The following is a 19280-nucleotide window of genomic DNA, read 5'->3' on the forward strand; positions in this document are numbered from 1 at the left end:
TTGGTCTCGGGCTGTCAGCCTCGCCCATAAGAGGTATTTTACAGGTAGGTAGTTCACAAAGTTATCAAACGTTTTAACCACTAATTGTAATCTACAGAAGGGGTATTTTTTTGGCATCATCATTGGGAATGTACATTATTTTATCTTATCCCTTTATATCCCTGAGTGCAAAGCCCTCACATAAACAGATAATTAGTGCATCTTTCCATTTTAGAACAATAGCAACATAATTTGGGATATATATCTCAATTCTCTATTTGTTAGTTTTACTTATTTATTTTTCTTTGTATTAGTTATATAGTACATTTTAGTGTTGTTTTTGTCAAATGTCCAACTGATGCTGTTTTAGGTGTGGAGAAAATTACCTGCTACCTCCAACTTTTGAAACAACTCCAGAAGATGGATCCAGAATTAGTAAAGTACATGTTTTTATCGTTTGAAATTCATAATTAGCTAGAAAAGACAATAATGGCTACTAATTTCAGACTTTAAAGACATTACCTGGATTCCGTGAACTTGCCGGCATATATCCTCCCGCTGTGGATAGCAAAGAGGAGCTGCTTAGCCAGGCCACGGAAGTTGTAAGTATTTATTTCATATTATGTAAATATTTAAAAAGAAAAAGTAATTTTAGCATTAAAGCAGGACCAAAATGGTCATAACTCAATTTCAATATTTGTTTAAAATCATTGTTAAAAAAGTTTACTTTATAAAAAACAGAAAATTGAAAAGATTATATTGTATTTAGAAAATGAAGTTTTCCTGTTACCTGTAACATTTGAGCCCTTAGAGGACATTTAAAGGAATTCTGAGGTTTGTTTGATTATTATACATTTTTTGTTAATTTATGTATTATCAAAATTGCCGTTAATATGCAATATAAGAAAGATTCAAGATATTTCAAAAAATAGAAAGACAATTAAAAGTTATAGTTAATAAAGAATATTTAAATCTTTTAGTTGTACCTGATTGTATCTGGAATCATCTTGTTCTATCTGTATACCTGCAAAAGCCCGAAAACAATAGTGGTTTTTGAGTAAGGTACAATGATTATTTAATATTGAATGAAAATTTATCATTTTAAAGATTTTTGAAAAAGAAAGAAAATAATGTTGTTTTTTTTACTTACCAAGTTTATTTCCTTTTAAGATTTAAAAGTTCAACTTGCAAAGTGTGATGATGAAAAAGCTCCTATTTAAGAAATCTGCAATCCCTGACTAGGTAAAAGTCATTATATTTGTATTTAATTTATAAAATTTGCTAGTAAACTCCGGGTTATATTTTGTAGCACCATAATTTATTGTGTTTTTTGTAGCACCATATTTTCATATATTTAAAACATTTATAATTTGCAATTAAAAGAATATTTTTTTTTATGGAATGATCTTTAAACTTGCTACCAAATGCATAAACTTTCAAGAAAATTAATCTTGTTATTTTTCTTTGCAGTTTATTGATCAAGTCCTGGCAAGCCAATCAGCTAAGCCAACGTATATCAAATACCTGAGTGTATTCTTTTTTCTACCAATTGTTCAATGCCTATTGCAGAAGACTATGGTAAAGCTTCCTGGTAAAGATAAGAAGAGAATATCAACATCAGACTGAGACTGTATCTAATGACTGAAAGTGGATTGTATCTGAGGTATAAAATTAATCCTTCCCTGGAAATCAGATGTCCTATACCTCGTCCCTGGAATAAAGGAAGCAACAACCTGGACATTTGACAGTTTTAGACCTTTTATTATTATCTTTCATTATTTAGAACGATAGATTAGTTCTATTAACATAAAACATTTTAAATTAAGATGCATGAAGTATTTGTTCTTTAGTAGCAGAGCTGCTCTTTATCAAACTTGCTCGTCTGTCCGTAGGTAGGGCTATGAAGAAAACGTGATTATCTCAACTGTTATTAAAGACAGACGGCTGTTTTTTGTGCGCAGACCATTTAAAATTGGCCCATCGATTAGTCGGTAATGCTCCAAATGATTTTTTGTGGGAAAATCAGAATTTTGAAATACAGCTTTATGAAATTTGATAAATCAATAATAATTTGTTTAATATTTTTTGGCTATTTATGTTTAATCCTTGTTTTCTTGATTTAGGTATCTTTAAGTTTAAAACTTTGAAATAAAAGAACAATTCAGTGTCAAAAACTTAAGTTTGTTTATTCTATTTTTAATTACCTAGATATTTTAATACCGTCAATAAAACATCAATTTTGGGGGGCAAGAGATATTGACTATTATGACCCGATGAAAAGAAAGAAAATAGGATCTTTATCGATTTTCTATAAGAGTGTGTATGCTTATAGTATTTAGTGGTTTCTTCTTTTCCAACAAATAAGACAATCCTTAAATAAAAATAACAGGATATCTGTCTGTGTGTCTGTAGATTAATATCTCGATAACCGCTGGACAGACATGATTCTTCAGAAAAGGATTTTAACTATTTAGAGAAAGGGTAGCTGCTACATCTTAAGATAAATCGCCCACAGAAAAAGTTACATCCTTAAGAATATTTTATTAAAATTAAAATGGAAATTTTACCTACACCCCTTCACTTAAGTGCTCCTAGAGGCCTCCTGGAGCCGCTAGTACTAAACTGGATGTATGTATGTTCTAATTTAGAACTTGAGGGAAAGCTTAATGTTGGTCTAGTAAAGGTTTTGGGCTATTATAAAATAGAAACGGACCAAGGAAAATAATTGTATTTGGTTTCCGCCATCTGAGAACAGCTTGAAACCTGACAAGGTTTAAAATCCAAAATAATAAATGACCAGTCTAGCTGTTCTAACTGAACATTCATACATTTTTAGTCGGGGAGTAAATAATTGACTTAAGAACAAGTATAATCAAGGTAAATAATGCAATAAATCTATGTAGATGATCCTAATACTTAAATAGAGCGTACACAATATGGGAATGAAAGTTTACAACGAATCGCCAAGATTTAGTTCCCAAGATGTTTTGTTTTGTACAGTCAATTTTTACATGGGAGGGTGGAGATACCCTCCTTCACAATAGTTAGAAACCTTCTCTGGACCTATAAAAAGCTTATGTATAAAGGAGAACCATTTCGGTCTAGAAGTTGGCGAGATCTTAAGAGACAGACACTCAGAGACATCTTATCTAATCATAGGTTTTAGTAGAATATTGATAAACAATTTTCACCTTTGTTAATAAATATTTCTCAAATTATTGTACAATCTACTGCACTGTAAAAATGTTAAAAATAATATTTAACAACCATTTGAAGGAATTGAGCAAAGTTGAATTTGCACATAGAGGAGAGTGCGAGCAAACAAGAACAAATATGCGCATACCATACAAAATGCATTACAAGGAGTATACTTAGTGGAATAGAAAGGAATTCTGTTAAGGATCTTAGGATAAGACAATATGGACAATAAATTGATACACATTACACATCCCCAATTATGATTAACAACATTGCTCCTTCAGTGTTAAAAGTATTTGGTTGAAAATTTTGGACCAATCAAAATTCAATATAACTAAACTCACAAAGATTTTAAAGAGTTGAGTAAATTTTTTGTACTGTGACTTAATGCCTTACATTTCCTAAAAATTTAAAAAATAAAACCTAAACATACAAAGGATAATATACATAATATTAGAAATTGTGGTACTTGCTTACATGTGGTAGACTGGAGCACCGAAAACCCCCCCCCCCGCTTAGTTTTGACAAAAATCAAAAATAAGGGGGGGGTAGTTTTTTAATGTCTGGAAAATGGCAAGGAGGAAAAGTGCAGGGAAAGGCAAAGACTTTTTGTTCAAAACCCCCCCCTTAATTTTGAAGAAAATCAAAAATAAGGGGGGGGTAGTTTTTTCACTGTACATTACGCCAGAAAGTTGAGTGAGGTAAATCAAGTAAATCTAGTATACCAGAGGGGAAACCTTATTACAGGGATATTCATGTTTTGGGGCATAATTTCCTTATTTATTTATTTATTTTCCCAGTAAAAGGTTTTAATTTTGTGCGCACAAAATTAAAACCTTTTACTGGGAAAATAAATAAATAAATAAGGAAATTATGCCCCAAAACATGAATATCCCTGTAATAAGGTTTCCCCTCTGGTATACTGGATTTACTTGATTTACCTCACTCAACTTTCTGGCGTGTTGTACAGTGAAAAAACTACCCCCCCCTTATTTTTGATTTTCATCAAAATTAAGGGGGGGGTTAAAAACTACCCCCCCCTTATTTTTGATTTTTGTCAAAACTAAGCGGGGGGGGGGGGTTTTCGGTGCTCCGGTCTTCACATGTAAGCAAGCACCGAAATTGTATTGCCCATAGAATTCAAATAAAAACTGACAGGTTTTAAATATCAATAGGAACTGAAATATGTTCAACATCCAAATCTTTTATTCCCTAGAATATTTCCGAAAACATTAGGTATGTACTATGTAGGTATATGCAAGAATTTTAAAATATCTGAAAAAAGCTGAGGAAACTCTAAAAATAACAAGATTTTAAACCATCCAATCATCATAAAAATACCCCCCCCCCAAAAAAAAAAAAAGACGGAATTGAATAATAAGACGGTGCAATAATCAATTTAGAAACATTTCACCCCTTTCACTATCTAAAAATCAACTAGGTATCTGTCCTATTTTTTTTTATTTCAGCAGTCTCTTTTATATCCAAAATATATAATAAATATTTGAAAGCAAATAGCAGAGCTTAATAAATGAAAATTTTTGATCAAATACAATTGAACCATAGAATAATATGGAAAAAGAGCCATGAAGATATTTCGAACGCAAGTTTTTCTAAAAAATTATTATTTTTGTTTTATCTAATAAAAACTTTTATACATCCGACGCTTACAGTCAAAACATTTTTTAAATTAAAAAATGCAGCATTGTGAATTTTCTTAATAAATGATGAAATATTGGAGGCAAAATAGAATATCTAAAACAAAAATATCCATAGAAGAGTAATATTAATGCTAGCATAAAAATATCTGGATCATGGACAGAAAACGAAGTAGATGGATTTTCACAGTAAAAGTTCTCCTATTTCTAGCCCTTGAGGAGGGCTCTAACTCTGCGGGGCAATTATTAACATTTACCTTACCTATCCTGACCTAAAAGCTACTGAGAAAATACGACAAAACCACTATTTCGCTTTCTTTCTATAATCCAAATATCTAAGATCCTATTTAAAAATCATGACTCTAATATTTAGCAGCTGACAGTTGAGACTTTCTATTAATATTTCTGCTGAAACACACTTGAACTCAAATTATATTCAGTTCAATGAATATTAAATACTTCATAGTTTCATATCAAACATTTCCATCTTTTTGATAATTTCAAAAATTTAAAAAAAAAATAAGTAGGTAGAATTAATAAAATGTCATTGATGAGCAAGAATCAAACGCTTTGCTTAAGTCTGACATACAAAACTTATCACATTTAATTTTCTTCTTTATGTCCATGTATTTTCTTAACTCTAAACTTTATTAAGAGTATTACAATAACAAGGATATACTTAATAAATTCCCTTAATTAATACTTAATAATTTAATGAAAACTAAGCTATCAATTGCAGCTTCTTATATTGATGAAAGATTTTTAAAAAAAATCCTCTGGAAGTGTCATACTGTCGACAAACCCCTGATTACAGACAAGCCTTGCTTTGAAAAATTGCATATGATTAAATATTAATGCTGTGTATTATCCACTATTCCCCATACATACTCTATTCTGCACTTGCAAGCGTAACTAAACTTTTGGATCAAGTGCAGTTCATGGTAAAATATTCCTGGTAACGATTACCTCAAAAATTTATCAACTTTATAGGCTGCTAGATGCATTTTCCCCCGCGATCATTTATGTACACTGCGAGTTAACTGTGCATAATTGAGTAATGATTATTTCAGATTATTTGTAGGCCTTCTATTTTGTGTTAAAATATAGTACCAGCATAATATTTACATTTCATCGTTTTGGTCATTAGACGTCTTTAAAGTGTATAGATAGATAATTGAAGATAATCGTTTCACCATGAACTGCATTAGATCCAAACTTTTACTAAACATTTTCTTTAAAAATTCAAAGATTTTTCTAATGGTTAGGTATTATTAAAAATGAATAGCACAACAGAAAAAAAGTACGTATGACTGTGACAAAGTAATTTTTTTATCAAAGGTTTCATTCGAAATTGTCTCACTATGTTACTATAGTTTTTCAATATACATTAGGTATATTTCTCATAGAAGAGGGTTAATTATAAAGATCGATTAGCGAGATCTTAATCTACAGACGAACAAACACGCACACAGACAGCCATACTGTATTCGATCAACAAAGAAACAGTTTTTATGTAATGAAAAACAGTTCTCTATACTAAAAAAAGTTCACAAAAGACCATAAATAAGAGTAAGATTATTTTACAACACTTTAGGGAAGGAAAAGTCGAGGAAAGGTTACTAAAACCATAACGTTAAAAAAGGAAATAATTTTGTAATTAATTTTCAAAATATTAAAGATTTAAATTAATATGTGTATATTTTAATACTAAACACCTTTTTAACCAATTATTTAACATAATCATAACCCTCCCTATTGCAATTTGACGATATTTAGGCAAAGATTAATTTATCTTCTTTTGTCCTCTGAAAATCTATACATATTTGCTTAATATCACTAATTCATCTTATCCTAAGAACCTTTATCTAGTCTTGCCAAAATCAGTTTCATCCCATTATACGACATGATAAAATTAGCAAGAATCTTTTATGTTAAACGTATAAAGCAAGGATATGAATATGCAAAAAAGACTAGATAGACACATACAAAGTAAATATAATTCACTCAGTCAACCCAGCGAGAGAGGGGACAATGGTCTGTTTATTACACAAGTTCCCAAAGTTTTATAATAACGTTTTCGTTTTATCGTTGACTTTACAACTTTTAGATCTTTAGTGAATTTAGATTGGTTATTTCATTTCAGTTAAGTATTTATGCGTTTCAACCACTGATTATAATCTACAGAAGGGGTAATTTTGTGTTTCATCATAGGGGATGTACATCGATTTATTGGCCATTATATTATCCCTTTAGATCCCTGCGGTCAACCCGAGTGCAGCTACAGGATTGCAATCAATCAACAACCAAATTTATAGATTATAAATCTTCGTCTAACCTGCTATGCTATAAAATTTAAACATCTGAAAGTATGTTAAACTAAATATAATGCACTTCTGCATATTAAGAAATAAAGGTTGGTAAGCTCTAAGGTAAAATTGACAATTCAAACTGAGAATTATTTGGGTCATTATTTCTATTCACTACGGAAATTAGAGCACCCTTTTAAAAATGAATTGTTATTTACTTTGATAATGTCAACTGATAAAATAAAATACTGGAAAATATTGTCATCTAGTTGTTGCTGTGCTACATGTGGACAACAATTTCAGTTTATATTTTGATCTTGATTTAAAAAATTAATGATATAGAAAATACGTGGATATATGACAGGGGAAAAACTGTCGTCAATTTAGGTTGCTAACATGGACATCACTCATTGGTCAGTTCATGCATCCACTAAGAGGGTAGGGAGAAGGTAAAGGTTGCATGGGGGAGATCTTTATTTTAGCCAGCTACAAGTTTCACTTTATTGCAGTACATGATAATCTGGTGTATGATCCAATTAATAATAAATCCATTAAAACATACCAAATAAGACACCCAAAATCTTCTTTTCCTTAAAAAACTTTAATTCCTTAATATATAATTCTATTCCAAATTATAAGGTTTGGCAAGAATCACATATCTCTAGAAAGTTTAGGCAATAAACAACATATATCTTGCAAGATAGGTGCAGGGATGCAAGGGAATTATTCTTTCTCGTATTCAGTCGAAACCGATTTATATCCGGTGGATTAGAACCGGTTCTCAGCCATACACTAGCATGGTATTATATCCAGTTTTCTGCCAATATGAAAATGTACAATCATAAGATTAAAACCAGTTTTTTTAAGCCCGTGCCTTCGGCATCTCGGGGCTAAAAATAACTATTGTCATATTGTTTATGATTTAATTAAGCTTGATTGGATTTAGAAGTTCGAGGAAGTGTTAAAAATCAACTAGACACTAGTTTTCCTGTAATTTGACAACAATTTAATAAATGGAAAAGTTCCACCATGACTTATCACACCCATGTCGGGTAGTTCCATAATATATGAGTTTTTAACAGCATAATAACTTTAATTCAATTATTCCAACATTTTCAAGGAAAAACTTAGCTGATTTCTACAATTTGTGCGGTAAATTGTTAGCAGCTATTTTCTAACCATTAGACATAAAATCAGCTGATTTACCTAATTTGCGCGGGAAACTGCTTACAGCTGATTACGAACTCTGCACTAAGTCTAAACCTAGTCTCAACTACTCTTTTCAAAATCTTCAAAATTTTTAACTTTATTACACAAAAATTAGCTGATTTATCTAATTTGCACGGGAAACTGGAAACAGCTGATTACAAACTGTACGCCTTAACCTATCTATTCCTGAAGATATCCAAGTATTAACCTAGTCTCTACAACTCTTCCTTCCTATATCTTGCCAGAGATGTTTCAACAAAAACACACAATATTCAAAAAACGCAATCAAATTATATCTAACTTCCTTGAGTATTAGGATTAAGTTAAAACGTATGCTAAGAAATTATATTATTTGGACCTTTACAAGGTGTTTGATAGTATGCCCACAAATATTTTTATTTTGTATGATCAATTTTAATTTAAAACTATATTGGCATAAACCAAAGTTATCTACCAGGGAGAGAGAGAGTACATTAGGCTGTTTATTACACTAGTCATCAAAGTCTTAATGTAATGCTTTCTTATTTGTTTGCTTAACAATTTCATTGACTTAAATCTAATTTTGTTCAGTTGGTCCATTAAGTTCAGTGTCTAAACTTTTTAACTATTAATTGTAATCTAAAGTAAAGAAGGAGTGATTTTGTGCGTCAACATCACTTTATCGGCCATTATCTTATCCCTTTAGACCCCTTTATTATACACTTTGCATTGTATTAAATTGATTTTCACTGTTTTATAAAAAGGTAAAGTTGCATGGTAAAGGGGTTATCGGAATCAGAGGCACAAAATTTCATCCTTCCCTACAAAAATAACTGAAAATAGAACAGAAAATTATTAAGATGGAGATTATAAAATGAATTAGAGTTAGAATAAGGAACATTAGAAACAAAGTATTTTGTGTTTACTTTAACTTTGCGTGAAATTAAACTTATTTCTGCAAAATTCATTATTTTAAGAAGAAAAAATACTTGATTTTTATGTGCCTTAGAAAAACCAACCGTTTATTCAACACTATTAATCTTATTTTAATATTGAACTAAAATTTCCATATTTATCTTTCTATGAATTAAAGTATGCTTTATTTTCTTTATAGTTGTTAAATATTGTATATTTTGTACAGATTAAGAAAAAAGTATATTTGAGAAACTGCAAAGAACCATATAATACATGTACCTATGTATTTAACTATGTGTAAATAAACACTCAACATGATATACCTATATTTGTAGTAGGTTAATTATGTTATTCAATACATTTATATTCCTTCTTAATTCTGATCTTCCAAATGCATATTCTATATCATTCATAACTTTTTGTATATTTTGTACTGTGTATGGAAGCAGAGAGACGGTACAATGGTCCTATCACTACACTGGTCTCGTAAAGTTTTAAAATTACGTTTTCTTATTCGTTGCTTAACAAAATTGGGGACTTATATCAATTTTTATTGGCTCATACATTAAATTGAGTGTCCAAAAGTTACAATCACAAATTGTAATCTACAAAAGTGGTTATTCGGTGTATAATAATTCGGGATGTACAGTACATTAAGGAGAAGGTAGGTTGTGTTAAAAATCCATAAAAGTATGAGTAAGCTTCCAGTCAAAAGCTATTATTAAGTCTAACTGTAATTAAATATAATAGACTTAATAATCGTTTGACTGGAAGCTTACTCACACTTATACGGATTTTTAACACAACCTACCTCCCCCTTTATCAGCAATTGCCTTATCCCTTTAGATCCCTTGTATAGATGAAGAGTTATGGAGAAATTGCAATTGTTTAATATAGGAAGGTATAAGAATATGAATGATAAATTGATGTACATATCCAATGATTAAACAAAAAATGTATATGAATGGATTAAAGTTATTGGTTGAAAAGTTTGATTTTCTAGTTTGTAACAATCAGTCAAGAATTAATTTAAGTAGGTCTCTAAAGTTTTAAGCTATCAAATTGGAGTTAATGTACAGAAGACAATGGGTACCAGTATAATATAATTCCAATATCCTCTCCCTCACTGATTGTAGGTTAATATTCATGCTACCTATTTACACTATTTTTATAAGCTTAATTTTAGAAACATCTACGTATTTTATTATCTTACATCTTTTTCGTTTCGATGTTTTGGAAAGAATCCTTAAACTTTTAACTATATTCAATTTAGTAGACCTTTAGAACACCGTTTTTTTATAGGTTTTGGTTTATTCACTTTAGATACAATATTATTTTACGAATAACAGTAAAATGTTGAAGAAAGTCTCACCTTGAGAAAACATGAAGTCTACAGATATTAATGCCACAGTAGAGTGCCAGCAGGACGAAGAGTGTACCGGTCAGGTATACATGTGCCTGCCACAAGACAGACCATACACTTCTGGAGCTCGTAGTTGTGGTTGTTGTAGTTTGCGTTGGATTCTCACTTCCGGCTCTTTCCCTTAAAATTTTGATTTATTAACCACAAAAGGTAAATTTCTGAAATCGAAAATTTGATTGTATAAAATTCTTCTGTAAGTTCTAATCACTGTCTGTTAATACAATAAACTTGTTTATGGGCCAAGCAATTTCAACTAATATTACTAAAATAACCTAATTAGTATAAAACATTTTAACAGTAGATATTAAGTTATGGCGCGATCCAAGATTTAAAATATACAACCTTTCATACAATAACCGGAAACTTTTGGTAAATACAGAGTAGTAATAGCTTTTGTCAGGAGTTTAAAATCTTAATTACTATAGAAGTGATTGGGTTCTTTATTTAAGTTAAGCTTCGCATAGGTCCCATGATGGTTTAAGGCAATTTCTTTTTCAGATTTAAGTCTTGTGATAGTTTAGAGCAGCCCCTTTTATTACAGAGCTAATAGATGCTACGGATGCAGCCGCTGGTTAAGTAAAAAATTGATAATAATGCCTCTTTTTAATATTGATATCTTAAATCTAAGAATTTAGAAACACACCTCTCTTTGTCATGTTGATTTGAAGCACCAGAATCTGTAAGCTTTGGTAGCAGGTCTTGCCTTTTTAATCAAACATACATTAAACCTTACAATTCCTATTATATTAAGTAGTATGCTTTTTTAGTCGGTAGAGAAGGATCTCGCTAACCGCTGAACCTTTACATTGAAGCTTCTAATAGATCCAGGGAAAGTTTATAAATATTTTGGGGGGAGTTAATCTCCACCCTCCCAAAAAAAATTACCCCAAAAATCACCCCCCCCCCCCATTTTTTTACTTTTTCTTATTTCAACTAAAGATAAAAATTTTCCTTAATTGCCCCTAGAGGCTTCTAGGGGCGTAGCCGTTAGTAAAGAAATAAAATAATATCAAAGTACATTTCTTAACCAATGAAATAGAGAAACAATTTGTTAAAAAAAGGCGTTTCCAATGTATGTTTTTTTCCTGTTATAATATTCATCCTGTCGGACTAGAGGCTTCTCATATCTGTTGGATCCAGGATTCTAAAAAGAAAAAAAAATGCATATTTTGTGTTACGTAGACTTTGACAAAGTGTTTGATGTCTTTGTGTGTATCATTATAAAAAGTAACAAGATGTCTATCTGTAGATTAAGATCTCGCTAACCGATGGACCGATATGATTCTCCTTTAAAGAGAAGCTTCTTATAGGTCAAAGATAGGTTTGTAACTATTTGAGGGATATCACCCATCGACAAAATACCCCCGCCAAATAATTCTTTACTTTAAAATGTAAATTCTAGTAGGTGTGTTTTTGTTACATCCAATTAAAAATGTTTTTTTCTTCTTTTTAAGGATTATAGCATTTGCCACAAGAAAAGTGCATTATATCTCACATTTATCTTATCTTAAGAACACAATTTCTTTTTAATGAAAGCTAGGATACAGATAAATGTAAATTGAACATAAATATTTCATAGTAAAATTATCGCCAAAAATGGTGAACAATGTAAAATTCTGATTTTTTAAGTATCTTTGTTAAAATAAGATATAAGGGGTATTTTCATGAATAAATGAAATCAGTGGCTTGTGGAAGAATTATGAAGTACTTCCTTCCCCTTTTATCATCCCCCATGACTTAACAACACCCCCCTTAAGAAACGCTGTGCAAGCCATTGCATAAAAAGAAGTTTTTTATTAATAATTTTTTCCTAACCACAGTTATGGAATCTCGACCACATAGATTTTTTTATCCAATCTTGACAAGTGAGGTATTTTTGGAAAGAGGAATATACATAGAAAACGCCTATGTAAATTAGAAAATCCGCAGAAATCATATTTGCAAGTTATTTGCAAAAATCTGCAATGTTAATTTGCAAAATTAATTTCATGCCTTAAATGACTTATTTAGAAAAAATCTTTTTATGAAATGTGTTTATCTATAAGTTTAGAATATACTAAAGGCAAAAACAAATTCTTAAATGTTACTTTTTTCACCTTATAAATGAAAAAAGCAGTTTTTCACAATTTATGATAAAAAAAGGTATAGGAACAAAAAATATGTTTTTTCTTGATGTAAACACAATAATTGTCATAAAATCTATCATCCTAAATGTAAAAATCAGATATAGACTCCTTTTTAGAGCAAATATAGTTCAAAAAGTAACCAAGACATTTTTGCAAAGTATGAAAATCTAAAGAAAATAGTTCTTTTTGATTTTGATATACATATCAGATAAATGTATATAAAATTAGTGATCAAAAACTATAAAACAAGTTATAACTATTTTCAATCCTATCATTGTTTAAAATGCACTTTTAGGTTTACTCATTACTAAAGTTGCACATAAAAACTCCTTTTATTAAGTTATTAAACAAAATAAATTCAAACAACAATTAGGCGTTTTTTATAATGCAGTAGACCATTTTGTAGTTGTTTTTTTTGCATTTATTTTGTTTAATTACTTCATAATAAGAGTTTGTATGCACTACTTCGGTAATTCTTAAACCTAAAAGTGCAATTTAAGCAATGACAGTGTTGAAAAAACTTATAACATGTTTTATAGTTTTTGATCACTAATTTTATATACATTTATCTGATATGTATATCAAAAGCAAAAAGAACTATTTTCTTTAGATATTCATACTTTGCAAAAATGTCTTGGTTACTTTTTGCACTATATTGACTCTAAAAAGGATTCTATATCTGATTTTTACCTTCAGGATGATAGATTTTATGCCAATTATTGTGTTTACATCAAGAAAAAACATATTTTTTGTTCCTATTCCTTTTTTATATCATAAAATGTGAGAAACTGCTTTTTTCATTTATAAGGTGAAAAAAGTAACACTGAAGAAATTTTTTTTGCCTTAATTATGTTCTAAACTTATAGATAAACATATTTTATAAAACAATTTTTTCTTAATATGTCATTTAAGGCATGAAAAATTTTTTGCAAATTAACATTGCAGATTTTTGCAAATAACTTTCAAATATGATTTCTGCGGATTTTCTAATTTACATAGACGTTTTCTATGTATATTCCTCTTTCTAAAAATACCTCACTTGTCAAGATTGGATAAAAAAATCTTTGTGGTCGAGATTCCATAACTGTGTAACATAACAAATATTATACCTATACATAAACATAAAATTATATTTTGTTGTAATATTTATTACAAAGAGGGATCTAAAGGAATAAGACAATGGCCGATAAATTGATGTACTGTACATCCAAAATGACGATACACAAAATTACCCCATCTGTAGATTATATGTGGTTGAAACGTATGGATACTAAAATTAATGAATCAACCAATCAAAATTCAAGACGTCCCCAAAGTTGTGAAAAAAGCAAATAAAAAAAGATATTTTAAAACTTTGAGGACTAGTGTAAATATCAGTCTATTGTCCCCTCTCTCTCTCTGAGGCATAAACCAGTATAAATCAAGGGTATATGGGTTTCTAATATTAAACCAACAACGCAATCTCATAAATAATATAAAATATACATAACACAAACAGGTTCTGGGAAAGGGAAACGTGTTATGATTATAGAAAGATGGAACACAGAAGAATTGGAAAGAAAACAAAGTAGCGGGTTTAGTCGTATTTTCAGTTGCTTTTCTCCTATTTCTAGCCCCTGCGGGGTTAATTTCCTGACCCTGCGGGCAATCATTAAACATTTACCTAACCTAAAAAAAATCTACTGTGAAAGTTGCTATATTATGTCCGTACGTTCATAAAAGTATGTTAAATGAACTTCAACCGTACAAATATAAAAGATACATTTTCTGTCATTAATGTATGATATATAGTTTTCTTTGTTACACCTAAAAAGCAGCAAAAAGCTTTTTTCACACTGCAATACTAATTTACAAAATTCATTGGCTATCTAAAATATCCTTATTCGTCCATTTAAAGATCTACTGTTTTTCACAACAAAATTCCACAAAGCCTGGATGAACAATAGAGAGGAAGGGGACAATGGGTTGTTTATTAAACTGGTCCCCAAAGTTTTATAATAACGTTTTCTTATTTTTGTCATAACAACTTTGGGGACTTCAGTTCATTGTGATTGGTTTGTTCATTAAGATGAGTGTTCAAACGTTACAGCATCTAATTTTAATCTATAGAAGGGGCAATTTTGTATATCATCATTAAGGGTGTACAACAATTTATCTGCTATTGTCTTATCCCTTTAGATCCCCGTGGATGAACAGACTAGACTGTTCAAATATTAATATACGCATAATATGCATGGATATATAGGCTGCAGGGGATTTCGGCGGATTTGCTATTATTTTTAATAGCCTTTATAAATATTGAAATGAGGATAGTAACTACCTATATACATAACTTAGACACGAAACTGAGTTTTTCGACAAAAAAAAGGTTGAATTATTGGAAAGATATTATCAGGGTTAAGGGATCTCAAGGGATAAGACAATGTATAACAAATATATACACATTTACAAATATATTATGAAAAACAAATTTACAGTTTTTGTTTGGTTGAAAAACTCAAACACTAGGTACTTGTTGAGATTAACTAAACAAAAAAGCATCTATTCTATAGTTTAAAGTTTTCGGACATCGAATGATAGAACGAACTTCAGAAACTTTGGGTACCTGGATGTTAGATACCTTAAGATAAAATATGTTTACCTGAGCTTTGAAATGGTCTTCATAATCCTCATAAATATCTTGTTTGGTTGGTATAGGCTCTGAAATTTTAAAAAACATCAATTTAAGTTACAGCCAGAGTGGCGTGTCACTAAGGGAAAGGCATGTTATGACAATTTCAATTTTAAGGGGGAGGGGTTGTTGTTGTTGACATCCTCCCTGCCAAACGCCACTGATTACAGCCACAACTTTAATAAATCATATGAGAAACAGTTATAATAAGTCAAATTACGACAATTTGCTTAGAAACAATTGTTATAGAGGTCCTTGAGATCAACAGAATGATAATATAACATAAATTGGGTCACTTTTTCCCCTTTAAATGATAATGAAAAACTCATAACCTGTTGTTAATTTTCTGAATACTGTGGTTTCTTCTGTAGTAGTTGTTCTTGGTTGGTTATTATTATTGTTGTTATTGTTCTTATTACGTTCATGTTTACCCGTCCCTAAGTTAGGCAGGTGGTCAGCGGGAATACCTAAATATACAATATAAATAGTAAGATATAGTCAACGTAGAATTCATAACAAAAGATTATTTGTAAAACATCATGTTTCATACATTAAAGCAATCTTCAGTTACAACTATCTTTTAAATAGTAAGATAGGTATACCTACATTGAATTATTTTTACTCGTACTAGACTATTTAGGCAGGTGGGTATAACCAGGAGGGAGGGAAGGGACATTGGACTATCTATTATACTAGTCTCCAAAGGGGTAGTTTTGTGTATTCGGGATGTACATCAATTTATCAGCCATTGTCTTGTCCCTTTAGGTCCCTTGGTATACCTAAATTTACACTTACTAGCGGCTGCTCACCTAGTATCTAGGTGCTCTATATTCGAAGGAATACCTATGGAAGGGCAGAAAATAGCCTAAAACCATACCCAGACTTATTTATAATAATTAATAGTTTTAAACCATCTTAGGACCTATAAGAAGCTTCACTGTAAAGGAGTACCATATCAGTCAGCGGTTAGCGAGATCCTTCGCTGCAGATAGAAAAGCTTACCACTATGTATTTTAGGATAGATAAAGAAAACTGTAAACTAACCTAAAATATTGCTGATATGATCATCACTATTGATACCGTATTGTTTCTCAAAATGTTTGAGTATATCGTCAGGTAGCTTCACTTTTATGTAATTCTCGTCACGGCCTCTCTCTGAAAAGAAAATAATATTTCTAAAAGACCTAGGTAAAGCATTCAAGTATCACTAAACATTTATTATAAAGGTAGTCCAATTGACTTAAAACATTGAATAAGAAACTATTCTTTAATGAATGTTGTCATACATACTTGTTTGTACAATTTACAAAACAAAAGTTGTTTGGATATCTTTTTTGAGACAATTTCTAATTCACAAAAAAAACATTCATCTTATGAAGAAAAACAAGATATCATTTAACTTTTATTTTATGTTATTCTTGTTAGGGATGGCAATCCGTCAAATTTTTGGACCGGATTCGGATTCGGATTCTTACAAGAATCCGTCAAAAAAAAGGCGGATTCCCGCGGATTCCGGATTCTTATTTTTGGCAGATTCCGAATTCAGATTCCAGCAATATTTTTAAAAGCTTTATTTAAAAATTTAAGTGCTACAATGTACTAAAAATTAATGTTCTTGGTGTTCTCTATAATTCTCCTCCGAGAATAGAACCAAATTTTAAAAGATACTATATATACCTAATGATCATAATCTTTGCCTTCAAAAAGGCGGAGTTGAAAGAAAAAACTTAAGACGCTAATTTTAGCTTACCAATTCCGGATACGGATTCGGATTCCAAAATTGACCAAAAATTGGGCGGATTCCGGATCCGGATACAGATTGCCAACCCTAATTCTTGTATTAACATAAATATAACATTGACAACAATCGAAGTATGAACATACCTACTCAAATTGTTAGTATCTGTCAGTGTGTCTTACTACAAATTGACTTACCCTGTCCATCGGCTGGAGCACCGCTGGCGTCAATATTGTCCTCCTTGCGCGGACTGTTGATGCTAATCCGCTCGTCAGTCCGCTCCCAATTTGAGTAGACTGGGAACTGGGGGTCAACGTGTATGCTTCCGTCCGAGGGGAACCGCGGTCCATCATTCTAGAGAACAAAATATATTAAGTGACTTTTAGCTATCAAATGGAAAAACAAAACAGGGAAGGAAAGGACATTGGGCTGTTTATTTTAGTAGTCCCCTAAGTTTTATATCAATGTTTTCTTATTTGCTGGCCAAAGAACTTTAAATAAATTTTGATAGGTTGGTTTAGTTAACTTTAAACCACTAATCTTAATCTTCAGATGGGGTTTGTTTGTGTATCAGCATTGGGGATGTAATTGTACACCAATTTATCGGTCATCCCTTTAGATTCCTGGAACAAAATCACTGTAGGTATAACTTAAAACCATATAAAATTCTGGTGCTTGGACGTTAAAGATTTCATTAAAATTCTACCTAGTGATTTTTATAAACATAGGACACTCATAGGATTTTTCTACACTTATTTATCATATTTATAAAAACTTGTAAAAATATTATTTTGAAATATTTTTCATGTAGGTAGGTAATTATTCCTTTGTTTCATATACTAAATAATAACGATCTTAATGAAACAATAATTTTTACCTGATAGTCACTGTAAATATCTTCTATGTCACTATAATCATTTTCAGAACTCGTCAATTTATACTTATCCTAAAATAAAAGAATTTAAGTAACAACAATACTTACATCTTTAATCAATAATAATAATCTTTCTTAAAATATTTTTATCTTATTTAAAACTTTCTTTTATCTCAAAAAATTCCAATAAATTAAACGAGTCTATTGACAATCCATACAAGAACCCAAATGTATCACGCTTGTGTCGGGATAAAATACTCTAAAGCCCATTATGAAATGTCAGATTTAGTAACATCCAACGGACAACCATCCGATTAGTTTTGTCTGTGCATGGTAATAATTTGCCTGTTTGCGGGCTAATGCATTTTCCTTATTACCTTTGGTGTCAAGCGCCTGAAAAAGCAGACCATATTTGACGTCTCTAATATGACACTGTGCAGACTCAAAAGTTAACCCCGACAGTTTTTGGGCGGGTTTGAGCAAAGCTACTAACCAACTAACCTTATGTCCTTGTGTAGCTTCCAGGCTGTGAGCCCACGGTGGTAGCAGCAGAAAAATTGGAAAATATTGAACATACATTCTTACAAATGTTTTGACTATTGAGTCTTGTCTTATATTATAATTGTACTATTATTATCAAACTGGTTCAATTGTTCTTAATAATATGAGCCATGCAAAAGAGGGTTTATCTCTCAAGGGCTTGACACCCCCTTTCTAGCCAACTGGACCCTGAGTTACATAGTCTGAAATCAATAGATTTTAATCAGTTATTTGTAAATGCTTCTAATATTCAGCAAGATTCCTGATTTTAACAATGGACCGTCCCCATTAAATAAAATTTATTGATAATCAAAAAAAAGTAAGTGATGCTTAATTTAGATAAAATTTTGTAATGTAAAAGCCCGCATGGGCTAAATCCAACCTTTTCATCTAATAGTTAAGGAAAATTAGAGAGGGGGGGGGGGGGGGGCGGAGGATGTGGGCTATTGTCGAAATAAGAGATCCAACTTAATTTAAATTAATTTTACATATCTTTGTGATGATTTGAGACAGGGGGAGTGGTAATTTACAACCAAGTGCATCAACTTTGATCTTATGGTTGTATTACATAAAAAAGCTTAATTTAATATATGAGTTATCTATATTACTCGGCACAAAAGTTGTTGCGAAATAATTGACTTTGGAGCAATTGATAATAAATTAC

At 30.8% G+C, this 19280-nt stretch overlaps 1 protein-coding gene and 1 long non-coding RNA gene across 7 annotated transcripts in view; one reads left to right on the forward strand and one right to left on the reverse strand.

The window, feature by feature from the left end:
• The window catches only part of LOC145328756 (uncharacterized), a 54133-nt gene extending 35319 nt beyond the window's left edge, over nucleotides 1-18814 (reverse strand). For 3 of the 5 annotated variants that reach the window (XR_013882585.1, XM_080172576.1, XM_080172574.1), the window contains exons 1-9: nucleotides 18578-18814; nucleotides 18080-18148; nucleotides 17400-17556; nucleotides 16509-16619; nucleotides 15797-15931; nucleotides 15435-15493; nucleotides 11752-11811; nucleotides 11311-11369; nucleotides 10617-10787 (exon numbers count right to left, since the gene is read on the reverse strand). Coding sequence is in view for 3 of the 5 variants with exons in the window: in XM_080172576.1 (XP_080028702.1) it covers nucleotides 10617-10787; nucleotides 11311-11369; nucleotides 11752-11811; nucleotides 15435-15493; nucleotides 15797-15931; nucleotides 16509-16619; nucleotides 17400-17556; nucleotides 18080-18148; nucleotides 18578-18655 (899 nt within the window). In the remaining 2 variants the exon portion in view is untranslated. The remainder of the gene's footprint in view (nucleotides 1-10616; nucleotides 10788-11310; nucleotides 11370-11751; nucleotides 11812-15434; nucleotides 15494-15796; nucleotides 15932-16508; nucleotides 16620-17399; nucleotides 17557-18079; nucleotides 18149-18577) is intronic. The other 2 variants (XR_013882586.1, XM_080172575.1) reach the window with 1 other exon arrangement.
• Nucleotides 320-1641, forward strand: LOC145328751 (uncharacterized). 2 transcript variants are annotated; one of them, XR_013882583.1, is made up of 5 exons: nucleotides 320-581; nucleotides 749-813; nucleotides 960-1041; nucleotides 1150-1221; nucleotides 1549-1641. It is a non-coding gene; the product is annotated as an uncharacterized LOC145328751 (long non-coding RNA). The 2 variants fall into 2 exon arrangements; XR_013882582.1 differs by lacking the exon at nucleotides 1549-1641 and adding an exon at nucleotides 1450-1499.
• Nucleotides 18815-19280: the final 466 nt, after the last annotated feature.

The sequence above is a fragment of the Acartia tonsa genome, chromosome 9, assembly GCF_053477335.1.
Source record: "Acartia tonsa isolate MP-2025a chromosome 9, ASM5347733v1, whole genome shotgun sequence".
Classification (NCBI taxonomy): Eukaryota; Metazoa; Arthropoda; class Copepoda; order Calanoida; family Acartiidae; genus Acartia; species Acartia tonsa.